General features: G+C 37.8%; 1 protein-coding gene across 2 annotated transcripts in view; it reads right to left on the reverse strand.

Moving 5' to 3' along the window:
* The window catches only part of Mettl25 (methyltransferase like 25), a 70,889-nt gene that overhangs the window by 12,377 nt on the left and 33,183 nt on the right, over positions 1 to 25,329 (reverse strand). For both annotated transcript variants that reach the window (XM_076920116.1, XM_076920117.1), the window contains 4 exons: positions 21,029 to 21,123; positions 18,372 to 18,401; positions 17,276 to 17,349; positions 5,405 to 5,498 (listed from right to left, as the gene is read on the reverse strand). In XM_076920116.1, the coding sequence (XP_076776231.1) occupies positions 5,405 to 5,498; positions 17,276 to 17,349; positions 18,372 to 18,401; positions 21,029 to 21,123 (293 nt within the window). The remainder of the gene's footprint in view (positions 1 to 5,404; positions 5,499 to 17,275; positions 17,350 to 18,371; positions 18,402 to 21,028; positions 21,124 to 25,329) is intronic.

Here is a 25,329-nt window from a genome sequence, read left to right on the forward strand (position 1 = left end):
AAGAGCCACTGTAAACCAAGCACTTGCAGCCTTGGTGTCCTCTGGAAAGAGATGTCTAGGAATGTTTGGTTTCCTTTTATGTTTAATATAATTTCTTATAACTAGAATTTAAATTTTCTAGGTAATTCACTTGCCTGCACTCTTAAGTGCACATCAGTACATTTGCTGCCCACTGAGTTACACAGAAATACCATTAATAAACAATTATGGATTTAGTCAAAGCTCTTTTAATTCTTTTGGTATATTTAAATATTAAAATTTTATATAGCATTTAAGAGTTCTTGAAATAATGTTATATACAAATATCTATTGGTTGTGGTGAAAATGTTAGTTTTAATACTTCTATTCAAGGAATGCATGCAAAATGAAATATTTGTATATATATATATATCAGAAATATAATTTTAGTTTTATCACTTTCCCTGTTTCCAAACACTAAAGGCACTATTTTCAAAATCTCTTTTGCTTAAAACTCAGACAACTACTCATCCCCAGTAAATTCTTATCAACTCGCATCCTTTCCTAGTCTGCCATTGTTTTCTAGCCTTCGACGTGTGTTGGCTCCTCTTTCTCAGTCTATTCCAGCTTACACTTTTGTTTTCCCTCAAACCATGTTATATTTAAAACACAAAACAAAATAAGAGGGGTCACCTGATTGTAAAAAAACCAGTAGGCCATTAGTAACATCTTCATTAGCTAATTAAAAGCAAGAAACTGTTTAAGACAGTCTTTTTATTCAGTGATACTTGTCTTTTCCTGAGACTCCTTCTAGATGAATTTTGAATAATAGAAGCAGCTACTGTGAGTAAGGTTTTCTTAAACTATTTCTTGTAGGAAAGTTCAGAACACTTGTAATGTGCCATAACAGCACACGAGCACACCCGCGTTATCACTGTCACAAGAACAATGTGTTGGCTATCGACAGTCTGTACATCATTGTTGCCCAGGACTTTACAGTAGGATCCATTCTCAGTAGTACCCGTTTCATAGGTCTAGGTAACTTTCATGAATTGTGATTTTGCTCCTTCTGTAAGTGTCTTAGACCTATATTTTGCATTTACGTATGTGATTCATTTCGATTTGGGAAAAGATGTAAAGTTTGTTTCTAGAGTAACTTATCTACCTGTGTCTGTCCTGCTGTCTGAACAGCTCGTGGAGAAGAGGTCTTTGCTCTACTCCATTGCCTTTGTCTCTTTGCCAAAGACTGCTTGGCTGCATTTGGGTGGGTCTATTTCTGGGCTCTCAGTTCTGTTCCTGGACCCATTTGTCTATCATTTTCCAAATATCACTTGTCTTTACAAGTATCTTAAAGCAACCTAGTAGCAATTTGTAAGCTTTCTTTTCAGTTAATATTGTTTAGCTCTTTTTGATTCTTTTCTACAAAAGACTTAGAAACAGTTTCTATATCTACAAGGTCCTTTCTGAAATACTGACTGAGATGTACTGGAAACACTGACCAAGTTGGGGAGCACTGACATCTTGAGAACAGTGAATCTTCCTACTCTCCACTTACTTGTTTCTCCTTCTGTACTAGGAGGCAGGTCGTTTTATTCTATTAGAAAAACTATGTATCTTTCACTTTAGGAGAGGCTGCTCACTTAAATGCTGATGTATCTCAATTTCACATTCAACTTGTTCCTTGTTGGTACAGAGGAAACCAATTTTCTCTATATTGACTTTATATCCTACCTTGTTTAATTATTATACTTTAATCACTCGTTGTTTCTTTGGAGATTTTCCATGAACATTATCACGCCATCTTGAACAAGAACAGTCTTCTTTCTTCCCAATCAAATACCATTCATTCCTTTTCTCTCTGACTGAGTGAGCCAGTAGCTACAGCATGAGGTTGAAAAGTATGGAGGAAGAAAATCTTGTTTCTCGTCTTATTAAGAAAATGTTGTTTCTCATATTAAATGGAAAGTAGCTGTAATTTCCTGTTGATTAAAAATATCTGTTGATGAATTTTTTTGGTTACTTGTCTTGCTTGGTGTTGGTGGTCTCTGATTTCTGCATATGTGGTCTGATAACTAGCCAAATGGAAGACATTTCCATCATTAGCAATTCAAGTATCTCTTCTGTTCCTTTTACTTTCTTCATTCTAATAAACCTTTAGCTTGTCCAGTACTTGGACTCCTTTGTTTGTTTGTTTTTTGCCTTTGTTTTTGTTTTACAGTCTGACTGAGTTCGCTGCTTGCATACCCTCAACTTCAGAGGTGGTTTCCTCTGTTGTGTTCGGTATACTTGTAAGTCACTGTCTGCTTATACTAAGCTTTATTCATCCATTCAGTCATTTATTCAGAAATATTTCCTTCTAGCCCAGGCAATACATTTTGATTGTTCTTTTTCATTTTTAAAAACTCCTTCCTGATCCTACCACTCTGCTCCTACCTAACACCTCATGTTCTCACTTTCCTTTTCTGTCCAAATCCAGAAACAATGAACATCAAAACAAACACTAGTGAGATTTAAAAAAAATTATCAAAATGAAACAGGCCACCAACCCTGATAACACACACACACACACACACACACACACACACACACACGAACTGCCCCCCAAAATACAAACAAAAAAAGTCCCCCAAACCAAAAAAAAAAAAAAAAAAAATGGAGTTTTGTTTTGTGTTAGTTAACTACTCCTAAGCATGTTGCCTGTTGCAGAATATGGTTGTCAGCCCACTGGAGAGATTTTCCTTTCCCAGCAGGTATCAACTGCAAATGGCTTCTTGGTTAGAGGTGGGACTCTGTGTCCACTTCTTCTCGGTGCTCACGGTTTCCTATATTAGAGCTGTGCAGGTCTTGCACATGCGATCACAGACCATGAGTTTATATGGTCATCAATCCTGCTTTGTTCTTCAGACGCATCTGCCACCTCTGGCTTTTATAGTCTTTCTGCATGGGTACAATATTTTTAAGTATTTTTATTTTAATAATATTTTAATTATTTCCCAAATCTCTCTGCTTACATTGTCCATCTGCTCTTGTATGATGTCTACTTTATTAATCCAAACTTTTAGCATGTTACTCCATTTGCAATTGCAGATTATAATTTCTAGTGTCCTTGTCAATCTCAATGTGGCTGTGATGACTTCCATCTCTTCAAATTGTTTATTGACTTTAGTGTGCCTTGTAAATGTTTGGTATAAAAATGATATACTGTGTAAAGAGCACTGTCGTGAATATGTCATTAGTTGTGTGGTGGTAGGAAGTATTTTGTACTCTTATGCTTGCATCTGTTTGTCATTGAAGGTGTTTCTGGACTGTGAAATTTACCAGCACTTCTCCGTATTTTCACGTCCTATTGTGTGGGACAGAACTGATAGAACTGACTAATGTTGGATACTTCCCTTGCCCTCTTCAGATAGGTGTAGATGAAGTTCCAGTAGTTGTGTTCTGATCAAATACTGTCTCTTTACAAGTGGATCTTGGTAAGAACAGAATCACTTCCTTATTTAAAAACGGTTATTCTTTCGCTTCCCTTGCCTCATGAGGGTCCTTTTCCCCATCAGAACTGGGTTATATTTAGAGGCAAACATCTCAACAGTGTGGAGACCACTTAAAATTGTCTGGATATCTCAAGTTTTTCATTCTTAGAACTGTCCACCCTGAGCCTCTGAGAAGCTGCCAGATTTTCTAACTGTGGTTCATTTCCTACCAAACTTCAGAGTTTGCTCCTAGGTGTATAGTCTCCTATATCTCTCCACTTTGGGGGAATTGGTGGTTTGCCCTATGATTTCAGTTATTGTTTTTGTGAAGAGAAAATGAGGCAGTGTGATATCCTTAGCACAACATTGCTCTCAAAGTGCTTAGTAAATGTTAAATATTCTAATAATTACACATAATAGATGCATGGAAGAACTTTTACTGTGGTTACTATTATCAATAATAAACTTGAGAAGGCAAAAAAAGAAGGAAGAATAAATATTAGTCCTGAATTGTGTGTGTGTGTGTGTGTGTGTGTGTGTGTGCATGTGTGTGTGCGTGTGTTGTTTTTGGAAAAGGATAGCATAGCATGTTTTCACTTTGAGTAAACCATAGTATCGAGTGCAATCAATCATTGAAAAGCAAAGGAGGCTTCATTTTATTAGGTAAAACTATCAGAGTTACATCCATTAGGTCTTAAATAATAATACACAAATAGAGATAAATAGTAAGTAGTGTCATGCAGTCAGCAACTATGTATAAATATTGAATGAGTTTTACATGTATCTTTTCAATAGTTTACTTCTAAATTTTTCAGCTCTTTCTTAACCATTAGATAGGGAATACAATGACAAAACCACTACCAGTCTAGTTGCTTTAAGAAATAAATAAACAAATATCTCACAATGACAACCAGGACAGTAGACAATCACACCCTTTAACTTTGATATAATAATTATGTCTGTATAAGTTTTCTCTTTCAAAGGAATAATTTCATAGTGTGCTGGTACTTTTAATTATTACCCGGGCATAATCTAGAACCACATGGGAATACTCTCAATGTAGGACTGTCTACATCCTGATCATCCATGGGTATGTCTATGGTGGATTATATTGACTATATTACAGAACAGAGATGGTAAGACATGCTCACTGTGGGTAGCACAGTTCCTAATTAGGAGCTGCTGAACTGTGTAATAGTAGAGACAGTGAGTTGATGTTACTCTCTGTACATGAATGTGGGTATGAGATAACCAACTCCCTCAAACTCCTACCCTTGTGATTTGCCTGTTATAGAAAGATGTAACCTAGAGGTGTGAGCTAAACCTCTCTTTCCTAAAGCTTTTGTCAGGGCATTTTATCACATCAACCAGGAAAGAAACTGAGAAATATATTATTACTTTCCAATTTATAATCAATTTAATAATGCCAGAGTAACAGTTCAATTTAACTTATTAGTTAATATATAATTTGAATTATATTGTTTTCCCCCTTACAGTCAACTAGCTTACTATTTACTTAAGCAATGTTATCAACAATGTTAGTTCAGAGCTACTGTGATGTTACAACTTAACAGAAAGACCATATTGACAGGCTCTCTGAATTTAATAATGAAAGTTATAGTTATCCACAAAACTGCAAATAAATAATTTTAAAATTAATCATTTCTTCTTTAATTCTAATTTACATTTACAATGTTCTCGTTTTTAACCCTACTTTATTTAGTGAAATCACTCTTTTAATTAAATAACCTAAAGAAGAAGTCTCTTTGGTGATACACAATGATAAACTTTCCATATATTTAACAGGGAGGGAGAGTTGCAAGAAAGTTCATGGAGGCTTAATTTCAAATATAATCGAGACGTTTCTTTCATAGGAGGGAGATAAGCAGAAAACAAATGACTCTATCCCATCTCAACCAACTGGTCTACCAGGAATTCTTGTACTGTGTGAAAATAAAGGGTAATCACTTACTGACCTTGGATTCATCTAAGCCGAGCTTCTGTAGAGACATTCTGACATACTCCAGAAAAGAAGAACATTTGGAATAAATTTTACCAACGTGCTGTTCACTGCAAAACAAAAGCAAATATCTTTTTAGTTTTTCCACTTTAAAAGTATAGATAAGTTTTAAATTTCAACATTGAGTATTTTAAAATATCTTCCATCTATAAGGCACAAAATCCAGATGTGATAAAAAATGAAGTAATACTTTTGTGACATTTGTAAGTGATGTTATATCAGGATCTGCTTCTGAGAATTCTTGGAACACACAGCAGCGGAAGATAATATTCTGCACACAATACTATGTAAGAGATGTTTCAAACTTATACTATTAAAAATCTCAGTTTAACAAGGTTCTCAAAAGTTTCCACTGTGCTCAAAACACATTTTCCTTTTATTGGCTTGACATTACATTGCACATTTTATGGCTACACGCTGTAACAGGGGCAATATTTCAACAGCTCTTCAAAGAGAGCTACCAAACACTAACAGCCAATTGGGGTCTGACTATCATTTATGCCTTACAGATTTTTGGTGCAATTTAAACAAAGTATCATGAAATAGTTTTCAATTTAAATAATACTAAGATGGACTATCACATCTCTCAATTTTGGCTACAACTTAAGAATAATGTAAAAATCAGAGGCATAAAAAATCAGTACCTGTATGTAATGAAAAGTGGTAAATAAAGCCTCATTTACCCGTGAAAGATTAAACCCATGATTACACATTATATTCTACCCTTCTACCTTAGCAATGCATCTTAGATTTCATCAGCCACACTTCAAGACAGCAACATCAATTCTATTTACTATGTCAAATAATCATAATTCCAAGTATTTCTTGGATTATTTTTAATTACTGTTTGAGAAGTTTATACACATACTCGTGCACATACTTTGGTCAAATGCACCCCTATTTCTTCCTAGCTCCTCCCCTTACCTCCCTTAAGCCACCATCGCCTTTCCTTCTCTACTGGAAGTACTGTTTTTAGTAAACCCATAAAGTCCACTAAGTGTTGGGTGTATGTGCATAGTTATAGCATCATCTATTGAACATGGGTAGCCTCTCTGGGGTCTTATAAAAAACTGTCTGTCTGTCTCCCAGTTTCCAACAACTGCTAATATCTCTTGAGCTAGGGCTGAGATTCCACGATCCCATCCTCCACTCGTGTTTCTGATTTGGCTGGTTTCATGTATCATGTATTGAGTCACCACTTTATGAGTTCAGTGATGCTGTCATGCCTGGCAGATATGGCCTTATTACCCCTGGCTTTTACATTTTTTTCACCATTTCTTCTGAAATGATTCCTGAGCCTCAGGGTGAAGAGGTATGATACAGATGCCTCATTTAAAGCTAAGCACCCTATAGTCTCTTATTCTCTGCACTTTTTTAGTTGATCTCCATATTAACTGCCATCTACTGCAAAAGTCAGCTTCTCTGATGAGGATTGAGACCTGTATGAGATATAAAGACTAACCTATGTGTATGAAGATAAGAACATGGTGGTGGGGCAGTGGACTGCTATGTCCACTTAGCAGAACAATAGTATTAGGTTGTCCACTAGGGTTCAGGACCTAGGCAGTTATGGGATTTTGGCCCAGTTAACAGAATTAGGCATGAGCTCCATCTTGTCGGGTGGGCTTTAATTCCAGCCAGAATGCTGCTGGTTAGTCCTATGCCATTTGTGCCACGTCAGTGGCATATCCTGCCATGCCAGTTGTTATCATAGTTTTCAGTGTTCACAACTGAGTAAGACTTTTGATGATCTTTCTGCCCCGCCAGTATGCATAGAACATTCTAGACATTGAAAATAGCCAGTGAGCTTCAGGTAAGTATAAACTCAATTTCTCCATATCCTAATCCTACACCTCAAGTACGTGGTGTCTTTAAAAAATAGGATTTTTCTATCATGGTCTGGAAGGTAACCAAAATAAATGGCAGTAGCTTGTAACTTTTGGGAGGTGGGTTATGGCACCTCACTGGCTAACTAACTACCAAAAGAGGCACCTCACACATGGTACTGGGGTTCTTATTTACAGCCTCTGGTATTTGGGAAGGGGACGGCTCCCTGCCACAGGGTAACAGCATTTAAACTTTTTTCCATAGGTATATGCATATGTACGTACTTTTGGAAACTTCCACAGTAGGTTTCTATAAGGCGTTTTGCATGTTCTCTCCTGTCTGTTATTCCTCCCCAAAGTCTGCCCTCTCCCACTTCCTGCCCCCTTTGGCTCCTCCTGCCCCCATCACTCCACCAGTATTCTACACCTGTTTTTTTTTTTTTTTTTTTTTTTTTTTTTTTTTTTTAACTCTTTCTTTATTTCTGTTTACATGCTTTTAGAAGACTTTTTTTTTTTTTTTTTTAGAAGAAGTATTTTTGCCTCTTTTCTACCCCAAAAGTTGTGAATCAGTATTCTACCAATTATATAACCTGGACCCACATATATGGCAACATTTCCCCACCTTCTCACACAGCATCCATCATTGTAGACTTTGGTTTTCTCTTTTTAAATGCTTGCTTACTGGTTTGGATTGTCTACCACACTTCTGCTTGTTTTGTCTGTGCCAGTAATCATTTCTGAATAGCGAGGCGCTTCCCCACTCTCCTTAGCTGTATTAGGAATTCACACGGAAAAGCTCATGTGCACCTAGGCTTTTTCCACAAAGTACTTAACTGTCTGCTCACTCTGAATTTCTATAGTCCTCATTATCTTCTCATTTAACCTGTTATTTTACCACGTCTTGAGTGAGAAGACGTTTGACTAGGTACAGTCTGAGGAGGCCAAAACAAATGTTTTTCAGGGTTAAATGTCATTCTCAGTTTCGACAAATAGTTCTACATCTTATGCCTAATGGATACTGATATAGTAGATAGGTACAGGTTAAACATCACAAAATACTGAACTAAACTGATTAGTCACAAAAGATGCCATCTAATGTCACTTCCTGCTTCTCATCTTAAGAATGCATCTAGGGTATCCACCCTTGCACCCAAAGGTAAAAGCCATTAAGTCTTTCCCTTAGTGAAGAGACTCTATTGTACACTATTCACCCTTACCTTATGGAGTTCCTCAACAGAGAAATACACATATATACACATAGACAAAATTGTAGCTGTCAGTTCCACTAGTTCTGCCATGGACTAGCTTCCTAAGGGCAATAGCATTTCCTTATTAGAGACCCTGCAAGCATTACCATGGATAATACATGTACAGTCCTTAGAACGAGACAGGATATTCGGTATCTCCATGCATATTATCTTTTTATTATAAAATCACATAATTTTGTGCATGTGAGCATGGGCGTGCCGCGGTGCCTAATGTGGAGGACAGCAGGCAGCTTGCAATAGACTGTGTGCCCTTTCTTACTCCACTATGTGAGGACTAGGGGCTGAACTGAGGTCATCAGGTTTTGAAGCAAGCACCTTTTAGCCAGTGAGCCTTCTCTTTGGCTCTATTAAAAACAAAATCATTCCTGAAGTCCTATTTTTGAGTTACTCTGTGTCTCTTTTCCTCTCTTCTTTACTTTTTCAGACAGGGTTTCTCACTGATCTGGAAGCCAACTTTGGTTAGCCTGGCTGGCCAGGAAGCCTGACAGCTTGCTTGCTTTGCCACTGTGTTCTAGGCCTGTGATGGCTTGTATTATAGTGTGGTTTTATGTGGACACATGAGATTCCCAGCTCAGGTTCTAAGGTTTGCACAGGAAGCATTTTATGCAATGAGCCATCCCCTAAGCTCCTGGAAAATTTTTTTTAGCCTTCCATGAAAACATTTAATTCACATTTTTTATTCAGGATGTATTTGTGTCGTGTTTACAATTTTGTTTAAATTTCCCTCTTTGAGAATTTCCCACGTTTTGAACCTATTCATTCCTCCCCCAATTCCTCCCAGATCCATCCCCCTTCTCTACCCACCCAATTTTTTGTCTTTTTTTTCTATCCATTAAGTCTAATTCATATTTCCCACGTATTTGTTGATACATGGACTTCCAAGGGCATAAGATCAACCTACCAGAGTCCAACACTTTAAAGAAAATTAACTTTCTTCCTGTGTTAGTAACTAGCAACTACCAATAGTTCCTAGGCTAGGAGTTGGTTAAATAACATCAAAATTACCAGACTTAGATGGCACTGCAGGCTAGCATCTGAATGAAAGTATAAGTGGACTGGTTTGATACCAGGATTTATTAGTTTAGACTGCTTAAAAATAAAAGAAATATATTCAATTTTTATTTCTTTTATAGCTCCAAAATCTCAGTTATTGCTAAGACTACTTTTAGCACACTATACAATAATTGGTTGCATAAGATATTTGAAACCTTTGTATTATTATTTATCTTCAGCAATAACAGGAAGAAACTATAAGCCAAGTAGAAAGACTGGTTGGGTCACTGGCTGAACTAATTCTTGCTTTTTAAGCTCTTCCCGAGTATCTCATGCATCTTGAATAATAAGGGTAAGCTGCAAGCCCTGCCCGGAGTGCAGCCTGCTCTGTGGTTCCCACCGAGCTCTCCACTGTGTGTGACACTGTCTCCTCGGCAACACTGGCGCTCACACAGCTTTTGAGCATGCTTCTTTTTAAACTATAAACACTCTTCTTGGAACATTCATTCCACTCTCCAGCTCTGTCCTTGAAGGCCAGACTCCCTTCAGAACCGACCTCGAGCACCGCTTCCTTAAGGAAGCCTTCTCTGGCACTCCACGTGAAATCACAATCCTGACACAAACATTTCTTTCACATATTCTTATTTTTCTGATTATTCTCTCCTTGATATTTTAACTTACTAGGCTTTTCCAAAGGGAATGAACATTACAATTTTATTCTTTTTTTTTTGCCTTCTTAATTCCAAATTTTGAGCTCACTGTAAAAGTTCTACACTAGCACATCACAAGTAAGTATTCATTTCATGAACAAGATATGACATATACGGCTGTGAGCATAGCTGTGCTGGGGTGCCTATGTGGAGGATAGCAATCAGCTTGCGAGAGCCTGTGTGAGGCCCGGGGGTTGAACTGAGGGAACCACTATTCTAAGCAGCTGAAGAAAAGTTCTACTGCTTTGTTTATGAGCATATCGCTAGCCCCTAGCATAGTCAGCATATACAGAAGGATCTAAATAGTGGATCCATTCATTAATCGAATAACCTAACAAACGGTATTACAGAATAACAGGAACATGTATTACTATATTTACTGTATGTATTGTAGGAACACAAACAAAGGCAAGCCTAACGACAGAAACAAGAATAAGTTAGGACATGGCGAAAATGGTAAATGAAAACACAATGTGAAGGGCAAAGTAAAGAACACACTGTTCCTTAAAAGTTAGCCCTCAAATCGTTCTATGCGGCTAGCTCTTACTAACGCCATTAAGGAAAATAACGTGGAGAGGTTTAGCAAGCTGCCTGATGCCTGTTCCTACACTTCAGTTAGTAACTCCTAGCCAATGTTCCATCCTGCAGAGCAAGGAAGAAACTTGTGCTTTATATTATTAACCTACAGTGAAGAATGGTCACCTGTGAGCTACTGGTAAAATGATATAAGGATATTTCAGAGCCCCTTCCTATGCCTATGTCCGTATAGAATAGCCATGCAACCCCCGTCACACTTATGGAAAAGGAGTTATGGAATTTCTGATGCAGAATATGACCTATTCTTTTGTAGTTGCAAGAAAAGAATTTTCTTGACAAGCATTTAGAAGCATCTATGATTCTAAGGATAAATACTGAATTTTTTTAGTTACATGAGAAAAAGATGGAGGCCCAAGACCTTCAAGACTTAAATTACAGAAAAAAACTGAGTGGAATAAAGATATATACAAATCAAATATGGATATATTATGCTTTTTAGTAATGTTGGTCATTTTGTAAAAACTTGCTGTAACTAGTCTGTACCTCCAGTTTTATAATCATCATTTATAACAATGAAATCTGCCTAGATAAATTCAGAATATAACAGCCTTAAATATAAAGTGCCTTAATTATAAATAAACATAAAATGAAATGAAAATTTTCATTTTTTTCATTATGAAACAAGATGTTATTTACAGTCTGCATGGATAATTTTATTACTTACATCGCATATTCACTGTTTTAATTTATGTTGAAATATTTCAATAAAATAGAAATCTTTTTGTTATTTAAGTAATATTTCCCTTCAGAAGATGCATAAGATTAAGGATCTGAGTTATTGTTTTCCTTCTTTTCTGTATCTCTGAAACCCTTTCGTTTAGACTTACGTGTACGTGTATGTGTGTGCACGTATGTGCAAGAGAGGCAGCACCAGAAGACAGAAGCTCTCTTAGAGCTAGAATTTACAAATGATGTTCCCAGCCCAACACGGGTGCTGTGAACTGACTCTGACTCTGGTCTTCTGGATGAAGAGCGAGTGGCCATATCTACTGACTCACCTCTCCAGTCTTTTTCTGAAATTCCCTACTCACAGGCACTTTATTTTCATCACATAAAAATCTTCGAGGGGGACTGGTGAGGTGGCTCAACAAGTAAAAGCACTGCCACCAAGTCTCATGACCTGATCCATTCCCAGGACCCATGTGGTGGAAGCAAAGAGCTCTCTCCTACAAGCTGTCCTCCACACAGTGCCATGCTGCATGGACAGCATCTCCCAAACTGAATGAAACAAACAAAAACAGAGATGTAATAATTTCTTTTAAAAATATGTTATGTAAAAAGCAAAATGTTCAAGAACCTGTGTAGATGCTCAGTTGGTTAGTACCTGGTGTTCAAGCATGGGGACCTGTGGTAAAAACCTCGACACAGCAGCTGTGCCTTTAACCCCGGCCCTGGTAAGCTGGAGAGATGGAGACAGATAGGCCAACCAGCCTAGACAAATCATGAACTTCAGTTTTAGTGGTAGAACTTGTCTTAAAGGAGAATGGTCAAGGAAGGACCAGACATCAGCTGTTGGTCTCCATGTGCACCTGTATGCACTTGAACACAAAGGCACACACATCAACAGAGATATGGACACAGACACAGGTTTAATCTTTCATTTGTGAAAGAAAAACACAAGCAAGCAACCTAACGACAATAACAAAATACAACCCTATCCTTTAATCCAGTGTCCCCAAATTATCTACTATATGGTATATGTTACAGTTTGTATATGGTTGGCTCAGGGAGTGGCACTATTAGAAGGTGTGGCCCTGTTGGAGTAGGTGTGTCTTAAAACCCTGGGCTTTAAGACCCTCATCCTAGCTGCCTGGAAGTGAGTCTTCTACTAGCAGCCTTCAGATGAGGATGTAGAACTTTCAGCTCCACCTGCACCAGGCCTGCCTGGATGCTGCCATGTTCCTGCCAGGGAAGAGAGATGCAACGCCCTAACTCTTCTGGCATTTTAAAGAAACATCAAGCAATTGTTTCACTAGAATAGGAGAGAAGTATGCTCCAACACAGACCGGTAAACTGCGGGCAACACAGATCTCAGGCAAAGAAGGCTAAGAGCGGAGTCATGCGTGTGGTATCAGCAACAGGAAAATCAAGGCTCCTGAAAAGGCTTGTTTGCTCCAGTGGGGGAAGTCAAACAAAGCAGAATATACTCAAGGGAAGCAGAAAAGTAGTAAGAGTCCTTTTATATTCTGGAAAGGAAAGGAAGCATGTACGACCAAGTGAGTTGGGAGATGAACAATAAGGGGAAATGTGGTCTGAAGAGGACTTTTCAGCTAACAGGTGGTTGAGGAGAGGGACAAATCATTTTACTTTGAAACTCATTAGAAGCCATTTATTATAGTTTATGTATAATGGGCAGAAAGAAGGTTTAAAAATTAAAAAATAAAACTCCTGTGTGGAGTTGAAAGGACACTAAATATGCCATGTGCTACATGTTCTGGGGGAAAAGGTGGCAGAAATGGGTAAGAAGAGAATATGCTAGGTAGATCAAAGTGTCCCAAAAAGCACGAGAGACACAGAAATAGTTACCCAAGGAATGCAACAATCTAGACCAGCCAGGGAGCATGGGCAGCCACTCCAAGAGCCAGGGGTATAGTAAGTGGGAAGGATACACGTGACTGATCAGAAGTGGCTTTCAATGCGACAATGAGTATCTTTTAGACTGGCTATATAAAGGTGAAACATTATCAAATAATTTCTGTATGTTAGAAAAATGTAAGGGTTTAAAGAAAACTGAGAGGAAATTCAGGGCAGATTACAGGGGCCCTATGTGAGAACCAAGCACGGTCAGCATGCTAAGGAGGAAGGCGGTCTTTCTTTTAATAGAAGAGAATACATTAGATCTAATTAAGATTCGACTCAGAGCAGGGCAGCACTGCTCACACGCTCTCCCTGAATACAGCCCTCCGAGCATGAGCACGGGGATGGCACACATGCTCTCCGGCCAACAGCTGTGTGCAGTTTGAGAACACGGGATAAAGGAATGCAAGCACACAAAGAAGAGAATGTTCAAGGCTCAGTTTCTCCAGCACCACCAGAGAGCCATGGACTCACCTGGTACCTTTTACATGCTAATACACATTAAAGACTTCAAACATCATGTATGAGACTGTCCTTTGTAAATATTCAAATTACATTTCAGTTTAAAAGGTAAAGTCCTTGGAATTTTAAATTGACTACACTGTACAGATGAAAGAATTTGCTGTAATTTCGTGAAAAAGTTTTAAAGATCTAGGTTTTTATTTTACTATTTGGTAAGACTAAAAAATATAATATAAAAATATAATATAAAAAATATGAGTAAACTTGGAAACTCATAACTTAAACAGAAAAAACGATCTGCTTCTTATGACCCTCATTACAGACGAGAACAATGTGGGGAAGACAACAGTGATGCAGTGCAGCAGTAAAATGTTTGCCGAGCATGTTTGGGTTCATCCCCAACACGCAAAAAGTGAGGATATAAGTGAATGAAGGGAGACTCTGCATGATTACTAAAGCACAGGACTACAGTTGTATCAAAGTGTCCAAGAACTTAAAGAGCTCGAGACCCCCCCTGCACTGTGCTGTACCGTCCTGCCACCTTATTCCTTCCCATGTATAAAGCTACCAAGAGGACGGCGCCTACCTCTCCCCCACCTTCACCTCCTCCGCTCCAGGACTGTCTTAGCTCTACTTGGTATTCAGCTTTCTTGTATACGTGCTGGTAAACTCTGTGTATGTACTAACACATCCATGCACTGTGTTTGCCCTTAAAGGTTCTGGATCCCAGGGAGCCTGTATTCTGCTTGAGAGCTTGCATTTTAGTTTTTTGGTACATACATTTTCTCTTTTATTGCAATCCTCATGAGTGTCGTCACTTACCATAGTTAGGCTTCTAATTAGATATACTATTTTTCTTTCTCTTTTCTGGTCACTCGGGCAGAATTTCTCTATATGGTCTAGTCTGCCTTTAAACTTTAATACTCTTGCCTCAGTCTCTTGATGAGCTGGGGCTATGGTGTGTTTGACTATGCCCAGATACGGCTGACATTTTTAGTTAATATTCTAGTGGTATTTAAAAATTATGCTTTTAAATGATGCCTGGGTAAAGAACCATCTTTCTGAAAATCTGACTCTAATTCTAAGATCTCCTGTTTAATAATTTGTAGGTTTTTTCTGCTCCATACATTTATTTAAAAGACTTTCCAAGCCCTCCCATACATGCACCTCTCTTTCTTTCAAAGTCATGCTCCACCCTCCTTTTCCTTCATTTTGTCATTTACTGTTACTTTATTTACATCTAGGATTCTTATGTGGGCCATTGCTGTATGTTCTGTCTCCCATTGCTTTTATGAAATGTTTTATCATAAAATGTAAGCTCACACAAAGTTGAAAGAAAGAAGATGCCTAAGTGTACCCTGAATGTAGCTTCCCATGCCTCGGTACAGTAGTAGACACTGATCTAAGAGCCTGGACAGCATCTCCACTACAGCAGGGTCTTACAACCACACCCACTCCTTCCCATCCTACCTGCTTCCCCTTTCCCCCAGAAATCAGCAGTACCTTGCAACTTCTATAACTTTGTCATTTCAAGAATGTACTGAACGGGTCTACTTTGTTGTTCCCAACACCTTGCCCTGTAGTGGTGCAGTGACTAAACCCATGTAATTGTGCATACTGTTCTTCCAGTGAGCTATGTTCTATCCCCAGGAATGGGTAAAAACAGAATCACACATTATATATACTTTTATAATTTTTTTTTCCTCCAACAACATTCTCTGGAGATTCAGCCAGGTTGTTGTATATAACAATATTTCGTTCTGTTTTGCTGCCCAGTGAGTAGTCTCTGACAGGAGCTATCAAGGGCTGTTTTAACAACAGATCCACTGATGGACATCTATTTGTTTGTTTGCTTCAGTTTGTATATCTATGAATAAAGTGCTATAAACAGCTGCAGAGTCGGTCTCTATGGATACTCTACATGCTTGGTGGAGGTCATCCTTGCTACTGCTATGACCCCAAGTGATCTCCATCGACACTGGAGTATCTGATTACTGTTGAGAAATACTGTAAATTCTCAATCTTTGTTTTACTGTGTTTGGTAGGAGAAAGGGGCAGGGGCAGCTTGACAGGGAGGAAATTAAGCTTCTCATGTGGTCTCTGTACGACTAAGTTGTTCGTGAGAAGGTACTTCTAATCACCAGAGAGCAGAGTGCCAGTTTTCTCTTCAGCCTTAGCCTTAACCAACAGGACTCTACAATGCAGAAGAGGGCAGAAGAGCTTAAGAGCCAGAGTGGGTAGATGACTCCAAGAAAACAGGTCTTCAGTGCACAGTAGGGCAGCTGCACAGAGAAACTTATAGCAGCTGTGACAGCATACACAAGAGCTGAAGCCAGACTTAATCCTAGTAAGGAGAGGGGAATTGGGTACAAAGCCCCACCCCTAACTGAGGACTATTAGCAGCTGACATATGCTAGGAAAGGAAGGCTTAGTTAGTATAGTCCCTGTTTGGTAAGCCAACTGCACCCCAGAGAAAGAACTCACATCTAAAATTATTTGGGCAGCACAAATTAACCTGGATGTGGGGACAGAGGGAACGGGCAGAAAGTTGGGTTGGAAGAAAGAAGACAGAGGGTTGAATATGCTCACAAGTCATTGTACAATCTTCCCTAACACTGAAAAAGTATACCCTGCAACCTCCAGGCTGTAGTTTTCCTCACTGCATCTTTCTGCTCTGCGGTCCCAAGAGTTCAGCCACATGTCGAGAGATGCCCTGTCCAATTTAAACTCCACTCAACGGAAACTTGCAAACCTGGGTATTTGCATTCAAAAATGTTTCTATTTGGCAACCTAATACCTTGGTTTGAGCCCAGTTGAATCATGGACTTCTTGGGTTTCTGATGGACTCTCGTTAAGTATCTGAGTGTCAGTGTCCGCTTTAGTAACAAAGGATCACTGGAAGGATTATCCAAGGCCTTTGATATTAATAGAACAAGCTGTTACTAATGGAGGAAGCAGCAACTCCTCACTTCTACTGACTGCCAGACACTGTACCGCATGCTTTACTTTCACGGTCACATTCTTGCTTGTGGAAAACCCCTGAGGCTGGCACTATCATTCCACTGTTGCAGATGATGAAATGTACTTACCGTTAGGATACTCTTGCTGCTCTTTGCTTGGGCCAATTCTGGGCTACACTAATTATCCTTTAGTAATCATTAATAAACCCTATGCACTCTCCAAAATGTTTTTTCCCCCAAAGAATAAACAAAGTAAAACTAATTATAATTTATCCTTCATAAATTAACCCAAATATTAAAAAAAAAACAATATAACACAGGTATTTTATTTATTTACTCATTGTGTGGTTGCTTGATATTGAACCAAAGGTATTTCATGTTATAGGTAAACTATCTCTGGGCCCCAGCAAAATGACAAAATAAAATTCTCATACCATTTGTTGATGCCATAATAATCTTTAATAATATTCTGAAGAACAGCACGATAGAAGAGTGATTCAGTAGGCAGCTGAAAAAAAAATGAAGATATATGTATAAGAATAATTGAAACTTAGAAACAAAGTTAATACTAAAGACTTGGGGTCTAGTAAACATTACAAGCCTGATCTTGTTGTTAAATAGAGAGGAAGACATTATAGTGTCTTACTGAAATGCCAAGTAGTTTTGTAAATTTACTTGTTTGAAAAATTGTTAGTTACAAACTACTTACAAAGTTCTGCACTTTTTGCTGGCATAGCTACAGAGGAGATGACAATTTCTCCTTTATATTGAGATAATATATATAATACAAAAAGATACTTTAAGTAAATGTATATTTTATAAAAAATAAAGAGTTGAATGAGAAAGTAATGACAGACTGTATGATATGCATCTACATTTTAAACAAGACACACACACACACACACACACACACACACACACACACACGTAAAATTCACAGAGAAAAGCAAACAGGACAAAACCAACTATGATTCCCAAGTTATTGTGAGCAAATGATGCTTTACAGTTGCTTTCCAAGAGAAATGATGTGAGTTATAGAGTGCCTTCCAGTGCTCAAAGCTCATTTTTGGACTAACTAGTCTGCTCCATCCTGGTGAGTACAGATGGGAGGGAGGGGAAGACTGTCAACATTTCCCATGCAGCCTGTACCTGGCTATTCTAGGAATAAACTGGATGCGTCTTAGAATTGACTTTTCTTTTTTGACAAGTAATAAATCCGCCTAACACTTACAGTATATTTTAAATGAGGAAAAAACAAGAATGTGTACCCTCTGACACATGTATTTTGTATGTGATACATAGGACGAGGGCAAAGGGTAAACGTCCCTCAAACCTTAATGTATCATGCTGAAAGTTTACTTTACTTTAAATACACAGAGCATGTATACACTAGAATGTGCAGCGATGACAAGCAGAGGTGATATTTATTAAAATCCACCAGGTTTCAAGTTCAACAGCAGGTCAAGTCTGAAGAGGGCTTGAGGGAAAACCTACATTTGTTCATCAGCTACATTAAACACTCTCACTTACCCCTTGGCCAACTGCAACCCGCTCCAACGCCTTAAAGAAGAAAGAAACAGGACAAAGTCAGCTGACATATTTAGTCTTAGGAGATTTATAAATATACTCTACAAGAATTTGCAATAGTGACAATCAAAAAGATTAAGTAAGTGATAACATATAAGTTTACATAGTTAAAAGCATTAATATTATTAAAGAATGTTACCTCATATGCTTGTATAAATTACGACTAATTTGTAATGGAAACGTGTCATATATAAAAACACATTTATATTCTAATTATACACTCTGAATTGTAGAAAGAACTAGCAGGAAATACGGCAGAGTCTGACTGGTGTTTGGTGTAATCAGATCCAAAGCTGCTCTTATATATGATATAGTCAAAGATGTATTTATAAACTTTTTTGTGATATCTTATAGTTTGTGGGACATGTAATTTCATTTTTTTTTAGTTTTCCTCCAGTGTTGGGAATTAAACCCAGGTTCTAACTAAGCAGGTATTGTACCAGTAAGTTACCCCCTTGATCTCTTGATTTCATCTTTCCCAAATAAACATGAACAGTTTGTAGGTGTAAGAGTATTTTAGGGGAGAGATATAATCTGTGTGTTATATGAATTTAAAGCATTTTCATAGGGTCTAGTGTCAGAAGAAATGAACTTGTTAAAAGTGTGCTTGTCTCCAAGGGTTCTGAATGCTTGCTAGGTGCTGCTGTTATTTTGGGAGGCTATGGAATGTATCAGAGACAGTCAGCTGGTTGAAATCAATTATTAGTGATGGATGTTTGAAGGTTATACCCAGTTTCTAGAGAGTCATGGTGGCTCTGCTTCCAGATGTGCAGTGGTGTGAACACTATGCTCTTACTAACATGAACTGGGCTACCTTACCCTGCCTTTCCTGACATAGTGAACTGAGACCCCGTGAAACTGTGAGCCAAAAGAAAGCTTTCTTACATTGTCACCGTTAGGAATTATAGTCACAGTGACACAAATATAATTAATAGAGCATTGTAGCACACTTATGTAAATTTATGTTACTGATTTTACATTTATACTTAAGAACTCAGATATTTTATAAAAACATATCCTAGCACTTAAAAATCATTAAATATATATATTTACCATATAATTTATATGTGGAATAAAGCCCTTATAAAACTTTTCATCTCTTAGATATGCATTTCCACAATTATTAGAAGTTAAGAATTTAACTAAAATTTGTTTTTAAATTTTAATTAAAAACAAACCAAACAGAAGATAGATAAAGTATAACTGATACACATAAGCTTGCTACTAAAATTTTAAAACTCCATGTTTTGCTTCAGATTTTAAGGTTTCCATAATAGGTTTTGAGCTATAGTTCAAACAGGTTTTGAATTAGAATGAACTGTACAGACTATCTTGTGTAAGTGCAGTTTTTATATACACACAGGATCACTGGCATGACCATGAGCAGAAGTCTACCTGAAAATGGGAGGCTAGTTGGCAAGTGATCACAAGCTAACCCTACTTGACCCGTTACTCATACCTCCGTTCCTCATGCCACATAGATCGGGTGGGGGATGCTCACCATATGGAAATGTGCTTCCATGTATGTTACACAACAAATGTTCATCAAGTTAACTCCCCTAAAACTGTCTATTCCAATTTCTTGCCTTTAGGTGAATGCCTGGTGAGCAGCATTCCACGATCATGGCCTTCCAGGAATGACTGTTACTCTAACAACAATCTCAGTGTTTCACTTACACATAAAATGAAGAAAGAAGAGAAATTTCCAGAGAAGTATGTTAAATGTGCTATGTGAGAAAATTATTTGAGAAGAAATAGATGTTTAAGCTATTCATAGGATACAAAACCTCTGCAGTTACTTATATGCACATAATAGTAAGCCAGTAATGTAGTAGTAATGGGCTTTGAGAGAATTCATTCATCTAATGGTTGGACATTAAACAAAGTGTTCAACCAACTGTATCTTATTTTTAAAAACTTATTCTATGTTTATGTAAACCAACATATAGTGATGCCCACATATACATAGTAAAATGATTAGTTCAGGTAAGCCATTTCACATCTCCATTATTGTAGTTTTTTTGTGTGTATGTGATAAGAACACTATGTTCAGAATATTTAAGAATATAACACTATAATATCAATTGGTTCTCCAATTGAGTTTCCTAGGTTCATTCTTCTTAACTAACTGGATCATTTAAGCTTTCTGGTGGTAAATACTCACCCTTAACATCTAGCTTGCCCTTTTGTAAACTCACATGGTAACATAGGCAAACAACGACAAGGGCTAAATGTTCTATATTTAAGGACACCATTCAAATCAAACAAAATAAAAACAGTTTAATATTTTCCTATTCTATAAAAATTAGAATATGCAAAGATTTACAAATATACAGACACTGTCAAGGTCTATATAATAAAGTGCTGAACTAATTCTGTGTTTAAGACTTACAGTTGATATACTTCATATCATAAATAAAACAGCCACACAAAAACTATTCTATTACACTGCATGTTAAGTGGATGGGTGAATACCTTTATCATATTTTCACAATTGCAATGTTCAGGAACACTGATGGCTGTTAAACAATTGTTGCCAACAATAAAGAATTGCATAAGCTCTGGATAAAGTCCTCATATTTTCTAGGAAGCAGACATACCAAACACGCTGACATTCTCGCATTCCGCCCACAGCACCATCTCTCCTCTTTCAGATAGTGACACATTGGAAATCCCCACTTTTCTTTAGCATATCCTGCAGATGGGAAAAATAAGGATTATTTAAAGAAAATTCTTTCCTCTTCCAGTGGCCATAAATAATCTCCTGAGAGCCAATCAGTCACTGAGGCAGTCAAACAGTGATGAAAATGAAGTGGTGACAAGATGTTTAGCAGTGCATTCCAAGTCTGTCAACTGACAGCTTGTTAATGTTATCAAATGTATTTGCTCAACAACAGCTACCTTGTGGTTGAGCTTCAGCTGTGATATTAACCAATTTGCCAAAAACTATTTATATAAGATTTAGCAAAAACAACTTAAAATTCAACAGTCTTCCTGCTTAGTGTAACCATAGGAGACAACTAATGATATACTAGACATTTATTGCGGGCCCATCTTTCTAAGAGGAAGAAAATACAACAGCTGGCAATTTATTGAAGAACAGTATGACTTCATTGCTAACAACACTGAAGCATCATCGTTCCTGTCACTGTGATCCCTTTTCTGGAATGGAACAGCTGTATGAGTTCTTATTTTTTCATTGTTTTAAGAAGCTGTAATGTTATTTGTGCATTGCCATTTGGCTCAACTGCATTTACATGGTTCAAACAAGGACAAAGAAACCCAACATTTCTACTGCCAATTAACTCAGACATACACAACTTGCTAAGGCTCAAACACCTTACGTCGATAAAGTCACTATACTTTGGGAAGACAAAGAAACTAATGCCATTTTGCTATACTCAAAGGTCAGTGCATTGTTCAGCCATCATCAGAGAAGCTTCCTCCTGCAGCAGATGGGAACAAATAACACTCATACACACATTATACAGAAAGTGAGACCTTGGAACACTTGGCTCTAAATTGGATGTCTCCATCAAATCCCTCCTCTCGAGGGTCAGGGAACTCCAAATGGAAGAAGGAGAAGCAGAAGCAGAAGCAGAAAGTGTAAAAGAGCCAGAAGAAATGGAGAACACCAAGAAGACAAGGCCATCTAAATCAGAAAACTCTCCGCATATACAGACTCATGGAAACTGAGGCAGCATGCACAAGGTTTACAGGGTTCTGCACCAGATGGGGTTCAAGAGCTGAAAGGAGAAGTGGGCACTACCTCAGAAGGAAGCTCTGGTTGAAAACTACTTGCAAATGGAAATTGAGTTTTCTGCAAGGGTTTCTCACAGGGAAAACGGAACTAACTCCCTTAAAGGGCAGGCTGGCAGGCAGCATGTCCATCACTAGATGGAGAACAGAAAACAAACCCAACAGTATCTTTGCAAGTTCCCCGTCTCATAATGTCATGTTTTCCCCTTTTTTAATTTTCTCTCCTCTCCCTCTCCTTCTCTCTGACACACACACACACACACACACACACACACACACACACACACACACATTTACCATAAATCCCTTTGTGTATATAATATGGCTTTCATACTGTTTTTATGGGATTCTTGAGGGTGCAAACAATAGTATCTTATGATACTGATTTTCGTATTATCCTTTAGACACCTGTTTTATTTTTTTCTAATTAGAGACAGAAAGGAGGCAGTGGACCCAGATGGGAGGGAAGATGGGGAGGAACTGGGAGGGAAGAAAACCTGTAATGAGAATATATGAAATAAAATAAAAAAGTACAAATATATTTAAAAAATACTCCAACAACCAAACAACGGTTTTATAATGAAAGGCCCAACTGCTTTGCAATGCATTCAATAACAAAGTATGTTTACTTGCCTGGGAAATAGGTAAACAGACTCAACTAGAGTGATAAAATTTAGACTGTAAAAAATTCCTTAACTAGATTGAAAAGAATCCAGAATTTCTGAAACAAACAAACAAACAAACAAACAAAACCTTGGAAAGGGCATATCATTATCAGGAAAAAAGTTAATAGTAAGGAACTCATGGCCAAGTTATTCCCTAATCTCTTAACTACAGGAACTCTGAGAAATAATAAATTATTGTGGCTGTAAACATGAAGTCTCAGGGTTGACTGCGAACACAGCTTTAGGGCACAGATAGAATCTTGGAGTTAGTAATGAATTGTAAAGAGGCAATTATTGTAAGTAGTACAGCTCCGAGGGGAAAGACTTCCTCCAAGTGTTACAGCTCTAAAGGGAGAGGTATCCTGGCAGTTGGGAGCCACAGGACACCACAAAGTTACACTGTACAACAAATCTCACAAAAGAGATTTATTGGGAGAGAAGAACCCAGGAGGGTAGCTGCCTCTATAGGGCAAGCAGCAGCTGAGAACTGGGCAGATGACAGGGTTTATATAGTGTTTCTTGGAGAGTGGAGCTTTTTAGGGTGAGGGTTAGTGTGTTTTTAAGTGTAGAGCTTGGGTTTTTTTACTCCGTAGGTTGGGCCTGGGCTCAGTAGTTAGGGAAGTTGAAATGTTCTATGGGTAGAACCTCGTGGTTGGAGGTCCTCAGGGGACAGGCCTGGCCACTCGCGTGCTTTGAGTGGCTTACAATTATCCCAAATAAGAGGTATGACTTGAGAGTGGGTCCTGCTAGGGCAAGTATATTTCTTCAGGTTTTCTTTCACAATACAATTAGTCCTTACTGCTATCATGTGTAGGCTTTCGACATTTAGGAATTTCTTCTGGGATTCTACTTGTCTTTTTTCCCTGGGTTAACAGTATCCCCGCCCACTAATTAAACAAGCTGGAATTTTAGAATAATTTTCTCTTACTTCCTTCTGTAATTCCCAAATTCACATAGATTTTTACTTTTTCCCACTCATCTTCATTAGCTCTGGACTGACATGCAACACCTACTTACTTTCTTACAGTAAAACTACTGTTTACTTTCTTTTCCTCTGGTTTATCCTGTACTCACGGGGGCAGACACCTAGCTAGGCCACCTCAACACCTTCTGTCTTCCTCATCACTAGCATATAAAAGATAAACTCAATGGAAATGGAGTCTCCCCCCCCCCCCAAGAATTATTTACATTTTTATTTGTGTGTTTGTGTGTATATGTGTGTGTGTGTATGTGTGTATGTGTGTATGCTAAGTGCATACAGATGTCCACAGGTGTCCAAGGAAGCCAAAAGAGAGAGTCAGAGCCCCGGGAGCTGGTATTATAGGCAACTGTGAGTTGCCTGAGATGGCAATGAGAACCTAACCTAACCTAATTTAAAGACAAGCAAGTACTCTTGATCACTGTAGAGCTTAGTCCCCAAACTGGGCCTTTGCAAATTAGTTAGCTAACAGCAAATTATACTGTGGATGTATCCTAAACTCAGTGATGGATTTCTTACTATGAATTTTTAGAAGTTTTTGGTACCCTCTCCTTAAAGCAGTCTTATTATCTGGGTTCTATGATACCACTGTCTCTTACTTGTAGGTTGAATTCTCTTCATATCATATTGCTGGCTAATTATTTTCTATCTTGTGCCAGATGTTCCTATAGCCTAATCCTAATACTTTCTGCAACTGCTAATTTTGTTCACCTATATTAGTGATCTCAGTTTATAAATAAGGCTGTTTCAAATGGCACTGGAAACATCACCTAAAAATAAATTTAACATGAAGACTGCTAAGATTTCTGAAGTAATCATGTTTCACTGCTTTCTCAAATATATTAAAACTAAACAGATAATCATGATTAAATCTCAATGTGTATATGCGTATATATGTACTATAGCATAATAAAGAATATAATAAAATGTAAAAATAAATTTTGTATCTGTAGATGAGAAAGCACATAAATAAAAAGCACGTTTAAAAGGAGTTCCTACTATCTTGTGAAAAATGAGTTTAAAATGTTGGTCTCTTTAGAAGATGCTTTAAATGCCAATGCTAAAACAATGCCAGTTGGTAAGGGGTTAGTAGATAAAGGTCCTAGAACTCAAGACAGTATAAAGGTCACGTGCTCAATGTTATGGCTTCATTCTGTGGATATGTTAAGGACCTTTGGTCCTTCCTGACACTGAATCCCTAAAAAACATGCTTTTGCTTCAAGGAATACTTTAAAGGGGATAGTCACAATGGCAAAATAAAATGCTCACATCACCATCGGGATGATAGCAAAGAATAATGTACTGTTTTTGATTTCTTTCTCTCTGGAAAACATCGAGTTTATGCTAACTTACAGTGCTACAAGATGTGCATGTGCGTGCTTAATCATTACTTTGGATATGTCTATAATGGAGTTTTGGTGAGACTTAAACTGGAAAGATAAAGTGAGTGAAACTTCCCTCCTTCGTGTGAGGAGGAACCATCCGATACCCTGGGGGG

Source organism: Arvicanthis niloticus, chromosome 22 (genome assembly GCF_011762505.2).
Source record: "Arvicanthis niloticus isolate mArvNil1 chromosome 22, mArvNil1.pat.X, whole genome shotgun sequence".
NCBI lineage: Eukaryota > Metazoa > Chordata > Mammalia > Rodentia > Muridae > Arvicanthis > Arvicanthis niloticus.